The sequence below is a fragment of the Plasmodium gaboni genome, chromosome 12, assembly GCF_001602025.1.
Source record: "Plasmodium gaboni strain SY75 chromosome 12, whole genome shotgun sequence".
Taxonomy (NCBI): domain Eukaryota; phylum Apicomplexa; class Aconoidasida; order Haemosporida; family Plasmodiidae; genus Plasmodium; species Plasmodium gaboni.
Genome location: NC_031492.1, coordinates 644,963 through 652,462, shown reverse-complemented (window position 1 = coordinate 652,462; position 7,500 = coordinate 644,963). Strand labels below are relative to the sequence as shown.

At 18.0% G+C, this 7,500-nt stretch overlaps 4 protein-coding genes across 4 annotated transcripts in view; 2 read left to right on the top strand and 2 right to left on the bottom strand.

Moving 5' to 3' along the window:
* The window catches only part of PGSY75_1220000 (hypothetical protein), a gene marked incomplete at both ends in the record, with an annotated part of 1,308 nt that extends 337 nt beyond the window's left edge, over positions 1-971 (top strand). The window contains one exon of the mRNA XM_018786780.1: positions 1-971. This exon is cut by the window's left edge and continues 337 nt beyond it. Coding sequence (XP_018640645.1) covers positions 1-971 — 971 coding nt within the window.
* Positions 972-2,063: 1,092 nt separating this feature from the next.
* Positions 2,064-2,747, bottom strand: PGSY75_1219900 (putative D-ribulose-5-phosphate 3-epimerase; the record flags this gene model as incomplete). Its single annotated transcript, XM_018786779.1, has 1 exon — positions 2,064-2,747. One exon carries the CDS (start codon positions 2,745-2,747, stop codon positions 2,064-2,066), a length of 684 nt encoding a protein of 227 aa, XP_018640644.1.
* Positions 2,748-3,878: 1,131 nt separating this feature from the next.
* PGSY75_1219800 (hypothetical protein) lies at positions 3,879-4,040 on the bottom strand (the record flags this gene model as incomplete). Its single annotated transcript, XM_018786778.1, has 1 exon — positions 3,879-4,040. One exon carries the CDS (start codon positions 4,038-4,040, stop codon positions 3,879-3,881), a length of 162 nt encoding a protein of 53 aa, XP_018640643.1.
* Positions 4,041-5,714: 1,674 nt separating this feature from the next.
* PGSY75_1219700 (raf kinase inhibitor) lies at positions 5,715-6,287 on the top strand (the record flags this gene model as incomplete). The annotated part of the gene is made up of 1 exon (XM_018786777.1): positions 5,715-6,287. One exon carries the CDS (start codon positions 5,715-5,717, stop codon positions 6,285-6,287), a length of 573 nt encoding a protein of 190 aa, XP_018640642.1.
* Between the last annotated feature and the right edge of the window lie 1,213 nt (positions 6,288-7,500).

The following is a 7,500-nucleotide window of genomic DNA, read 5'->3' as shown; positions in this document are numbered from 1 at the left end:
ATGCAGAAAATAAAAATGGAACATTAAATGAGCAGGCTTGTATATCTATATCTCCTGATAATAATATTATATATTGTTCCACAAAAGGAAGAAGGTATACCATAGGTGGTCATGCAGGAATACAAAAGAATCTAAATAACGAATATAATTTTTTGGATGAAAACAATTTCATATCTCCTCAAAATAGTATCAAAACATATACATATGATGCTTTAGACAGTTCGGATTTATCTAGTTCTTTTCCAAAAATTAATTTAATTAAAACTAATGACGTCTTAGAAGATACAAATACAAATAGAATAAATACAGCAAATATATTTAATGAACATATAATAATGAATTCATGTGAATCTAGTAACTTAAATACAACTAAATGCTTATCCAAAAATTTATCCGTGCAAAAGTTATTTAAGTATTATAAAAAATGTTCACAAGATTTGGAGCATGAACAACGAATATGTAAACCTTGTGCCCATGTATATAATGGTAGTACATGTATGAATGGAGATGAATGTTCCTTTTGCCATCATCCTGACCATGTATTAATATCTGCAAAGAAATGGAAAAAGCTTGTAAAAAATAATATGGAGAAGTTAAATATCCTATTACATATTCTACGCAACCCAGATGATGTAAATGCGAACTTATTAAATGAAATGATAAAGCAAAATACGAAAAACTTAAAAAAAAATAAAAAAATAAATAACACCAAGAATAATACTATTATTAATATGTATAATCAGAACGTAAGACATTCCAATAGTAACAATAATACTATAAATGATATGAACAATAATAATATAAATAAGAGACATAATAAGAATAGAATATTTTATTTTCCACAAAGAAACACAGACAACGTATTAAGACCACCCTATAATAATTATGAATCTAATGAAACTACAGATATGTATAAAAATAATTATCAAGGAAGGAATTATAATTTTAGTCCATATCGCATGAATATGTAAGAAATGTATATTAATCAAAAAGGAAGATGATAAAAAAAAGTATAAAATTAATTTAAATATGAAAATTAAATTATAAATGAAGTGGATCACATCTAAGAAGAAATTCTTATAGTCCATTTAAAAATATTATTATGTATTAGAAAAATTGTATAATTTTTAATGTTCTATATATTAAATGGACACACACAAATATATATATATATATTAAAAATTATATTTCTACAGTTGTATATTTGAATTGTAATTGAATAACGATAAGACATTATTATATACAAATGATTAATTTTTTCGTATTTATTTAAAAAAAATATATAATATGTATATTGTTTTTTTACTTAATGTATTCTATTATATATTGTGTTTGAACACTAAAATGATATATATATATATATATATATATATATATGTATATTTCTTTACATAGTTTATTTTTTCCTCCTTATTATCCTTCAATATGTACATAACATTTCTATGTTGAAAAAGTTTATTTATTCTAAATATTGTATTTTTCCTTATTTGTATATATTAACCCATATATATAAAGTATTATTAATGTAATTATTTATAATATTTTTATGATTTAATGTGATATATTAATTAGAATTTCATTTTTTTTTTTTTTTTAAACATATTTTTAAACTTTATAATTATATATAGGTATATTTCATACTTCTTTATATTCTTTTCATTATAAAAAAATATATAAAAGAATAATATTTCATCGAAGATTCTTTAAAATGTATTATCATTGCCAACTTATTTATATACCTTTGTGAAACAATTTGGTTTTATATTTGATTTTAAACATATCTAAATATAAGGACTAAAAATTAAGGTATTTTTAGAACATTATTATATATTTAATAAAATTTTCATATATAATATTATAAAAGTTTTATTTTATTATTTTATTTTATTTTTTTTTTTGGTTAAAATATAGGAAGAGAAAAAAAGTAACAAATTGGAATACACAAACATATTTCATTGTAAAAACAAATGAACAAAACAAAAATCATAAATATATAATAAAATTATTAGTATATGTATACATATCAATTTGTCTGATTATAAAACAAAAATATAACTTATGAATTAATTTTTCAAATATTTCTGAACTGATGCTCTCATTGTGTCAATAACATATTTGGGGTCCTCCGAATTAAAAATACTAGTTCCTGCAACAATAATATTGGCTCCGTGCGAAGCAGAAATTTCGGTGGTTTCAATATTTAATCCTCCATCAACTTGAATATTTAAATTTTTATATTTTTTTCTAAGAAATGAAACTTTACCCATCATATCATGCATAAATGATTGCCCTCCAAATCCTGGTTCGACAGTCATAACTAAAACTGTATTAATTAAATTAGTATCTAATAAGGGAACTAATTTTTGTACATCGGTTTTAGGTTTGATAGAAATTCCACACCATAAATTATTATCTCTAATTTCTTTGGCTAGTTGTATACATCTTTCGGTATCTTCATTTAATGCTTCAAAATGAAAAGTTAGTTGATTTGATGTTTTTAACAATGATACATATTTTTCTGGATATTCAACCATTAAGTGTACATCAAAAAAAATACTTTTTGTATATTTTTTTAAATTATTAATAACAGGTGGACCAAATGATAAATTAGGAACAAAATGCATGTCCATAACATCTAAATGGATCCATTCTGCACCCAAAGATTCCATTCGTTGTGTTTCTTCAGCTAATTTGCTTATATTGGATGCAAGTACTGAAGGGGCAATTATAGCTTTTAACGTACTCATTTTGAGTATTTCTTATAAAGATATGGTTCTTTTTTTTCTACATGTAAAGAAAATATTATTTTCAGCAAAAAAAAAATAATAAATAAATATATAAATAAGAAATATATATTTTTAATATGTTCTGTTAATTTTATTTTTTTTTCAGTATATATATATATATTATATGTATGTACAAATGAACATGAAAAAATAAAAGCATTAAATTCTTAAATATTTGATATTTCAAATATAGTGAATGAATCTGTAAAAAAAAAAAAAACCAAAAAAAATTATACTCCAAACAATATATAAAACTTGATGTAATATTATAAAACATATCCCTTTTAAAAATATAATTTTTTTTTTTCTTAAAATTATATAATTGAGATAAGATTATATAAAGTAAAATATGTGTAAATATTTTATGTTATTTATTTAATTACTTATATTAATAAATAATATTTTTTTTATATGAAAAAGGAAGAGAAAAATTAAGATTTTTCTTTATATATATTATATATAATATATTAATAATATTTTTACGTTAAAAAGCGTTCCTCACAATAATATATATAATACATATATATATATATATATATATATATATATTTTATGGGATTAAAAATATATATTTTTAAAATTATATATAAAGTTTTGATTCAACAGTATATAATATTTTTCCATATGCTTAAAATCTACTAATAAATTAAAAAAAAAAAAAAAAATTAATACCTTTTAAAAATATTAAATAATTATAAAATATTGATTATTGTTCTTATTCTATATTTAATATACCAAAATAAATTTATGATTATTTATATATATATATATATATAGATATATATATATATATTTATAATGATCATATGCCGTTATATTTTGTGTATTATTTTTGCAACGAATATCTTATATTCTTGCTCTTAATAATATTTATGAATTTATTTTTGCATTTTTAAAATTAGTATATAGAGAATATATTAACACATAAACTTTTGTTTGTATAGAAAAAAAAAAAAAAAAATTATCAACTTAATAAAAAGACAAAACAACATTTATAATATGGATGATTCAAAAAAAAAAAAAAATAAAATATATTAATAAATAAATAAATAAATAAGAAATGGTTATATAATATATTTTAAATTATAATCATTAGAATACTCCTAGAAAAAATAATATAAAGAAAAATACAAAAATAACAAAACAAACTAGAAATATAAATAAAACTTGTATTAAATATATACGTACGTTTAAACATTCATCAGAATCATCAATGGATGGTTTTCCAACTAGGGCTTCTAAATCGTCATCCATTTTGATATATGGTTATAAATAATTTGTTTTTTATTTATATAGTATAATAATTCTTATTTCGGGTGCATTCTATTCGTAACCTTTTTATTATATTATATTTTTCGTATTTTAAAATTTCTTTATCGTTTAAATGTGTGTAATTATACATATCTTTATCGCTCCTATAATTTGCATTTATCAGCTTTGTAATTAAAAAAAAAAAAATATATATATAAAGAAAAACTTAAATTAAAAATATTATTTATGTTTTATAAATAATTTATTATATATAATTAATAATTGTATGAAAATTATATATATTAGTAATCCTGATGTTTGTAGTTAATTGTAGAAAAAAAGGTTATATATATATGAATAATATAAAAATCAATATATAAAATATCTGTTGTATTTATTAAAATAATTTTATTTTTCTATATAGATATATGTAAAGAATTATACATTCGGTTTAGTTATGGTTGAAGTTATAGAATAAAATTGAAATGTAATACAGTATTTACAAATCAAAATTTTGAAATGTTCTTATATAAACATATATATATATATATATATATATGTATATATTTATTTATAAGACATTATGATTCCAATTTTATATCATATATTTTATAATATTTTCTGCAATACATATTTAGGTTACTTTATTTTTTCTTGTAGTATTAGCACTATATAGATGATATAAACATATTTCAAGTATTTTTTTTTTTTTTTAAACTGTACATTTGATACATATATATGCACATAGAAATATATACAATATATATTTATTATAATATTAATAAATATATACAAATGTGTACACATAATATGGGGAATATATTTATTAATAATATATATACATACATATATATGTATATATAATGGTTGAATTATTTATAATATTTTTAAAGAATAAGGAGAAAAGTTTAAAATTAAAAAAAAAAATAAATGAACGTATAAAAACAGAAATAACTTTTTTTTGTTATTTATGTGTAGGGCATGCAAACATGTTTAAAAAAAAAAAAAAAATAAAAAAAAAGGAAAGGTAGCCATATGGTGAGCTATTTAAAAATCTTATAAGAAATAGAATAATATATATATATATATATGTACTATTAGTTGAAAATTATATAGAACACATGAGTAAAAAAATTAAAACATAAATATTTTTGGTTACATAAGAATTTACACAGTTTGGCTATTTTTTTTTTTTTTTTTTTTTTTTAAAAAGCTTTTATAAAATCCTTTTGCATATAAAAGAGCACAACATATTCGAACCAAATAAACATATATTTATTTTGATGTCTTTATATAAAAAAATTAGCAAAATAAATATATACAATATATATAATTACTTTTAAGACGTCGAATATATTTTTGGAGGTGTAAAATTTAAAAATTATATATGTAGAGTTTGTAATATAATTTATATATATATGTAGGAAGGATGAAAAAAAAAAAAAATTTTTTTATGATGAAAATAAATTATAAATATTTATATAAGTATTTGATCTAAAATAATAATATTATATATATATATATATATATATATTTTAAAGTGTTTATATATTATACAGTTATATATTTTTTTTCTGATTTGTACAGTAAGAAGTGCATAAATGAATATTTTTTTCTATAAAAGTTGCTCCATATAAAAAAAATATATACATATATACCTTTTTTAAGTTTGACATAATGACAATACCTACCATAAGTGAACTTAAAAAGGATAGAATTATACCTCACGTTTTTCCAAATGATAATATTGATTTGAACGTAGAACTTTTTATAAGTTTTAAAGCAGGAAAAGAAGTGAATCACGGAAATGTTTTAGATATTGCTGGAACTGGAAGTGTACCAAGAAATATAAAATTTTCAGAAGAACCTCCAGATGGTTATTGTTTTGTTTTATTCATGGTAGACCCTGATTATCCTTCGAGATTACGACCAGATGGTAAGGAATATGTTCATTGGGTGTTATCAGGTATAAAATCGAAAGAATTAATAAAGGGAACTCAAAAAAATTGTATAACTATATTGCCATATGTAGGTCCATCTATTAAGAAGGGTACAGGTTTACATAGAATTAGTTTTATTATTTCCTTAATAAAAGAAGAAGATAAAGATAACATTACAGGCTTACCTCATTATAGAGGAGAAAAATATATTACAAGAGTAAAATTTAACAATTATGAATCAGTTCATAATATTGCTCAAATTAATAATATGAAAATTGTAGGTTATAATTGGTGCCAAATTGAAGGGTAGAAATATTTATTTTGTGAATTATATGAATAGCAAATATGTGTATCTAAATATATAGACATTATATCATAATAATAATTATTATTTTTACATATACAATATATTTTCATTTTCATTTACTTTTTTTTTTTTTTTTTTCTATTTTTTAATTTCTCATATATATCAAATATTTACTTACCATTTTTAAACCCATTTTACTATATTGTTATACATATGTCATTTTTGAATTTTCTAAGTACACAATTTTTACAAAAAAATTATTTGAAGTGTAATTTGTGGGAATATAAAACATATCAAATAATTATCATATAAAAAAACTATTTTGGTAATAACATATTTAAATATAAGGCTATTAAAATAAATAAGAAAAAAATATTATTATAAATGAATAAACAAATACATATGTATATATATATATATATATATATATATATATATAATACATTTCTTTTAATTATTTTATTTTATTATATGTTATTTTTGTTTTTTTTGGGTTTCATTATTGTAAAATTAAAATAAAGAAAAAATTATCATAATAGATTTTATATAGAATTAGCATTTTTTCAAAAATAAAAAAAAACCTCCCACTGTTTATTTTTTATAGGAAAACACATTCTGATTAATTTTTTTTTTCAATAAATATAGATTTTATATGAAACCCCTAAAAATAAAGTGTTAAGAAAAAAAAAAAAAAAAAAAATTATATGTTTAAAAAAAAAATGTAATTATTTTAAAAAATAATAAAATTTTAAATTATAAAAAATAAAATAATATAGTGAAAATATATTTATATTATTTTATTTATTTTTGTAAACTTGTGTTTTCATATATATTTATTATATCATACAAAATTTATATAAATATTTTATATATTTTATATGAGATATATTATATATATATATATATATAATTAATATATATGTATTTTTATATTAGATATATATATAATATATATATATATATTAAAAATTATAATATATAAATTTTATTATTGTAATTAAAAAATGCATATTTCACATGTGGTACATATAAAAGTTAATTTATAAAATTTAAAAGAAATAAAAAATTAAAAAAATTAAAATTAAAATTCTAAAAAAAAAAAAAAAAAAAAAAAAAAAAAATTTTTTTTTTTTGAAAATAAAAAATTTTTTTTTTTTATATTTTTTTTTCTTATAATTTTTATAATAATTTTATTTTTTTTTTTTTTTTTTTTTTT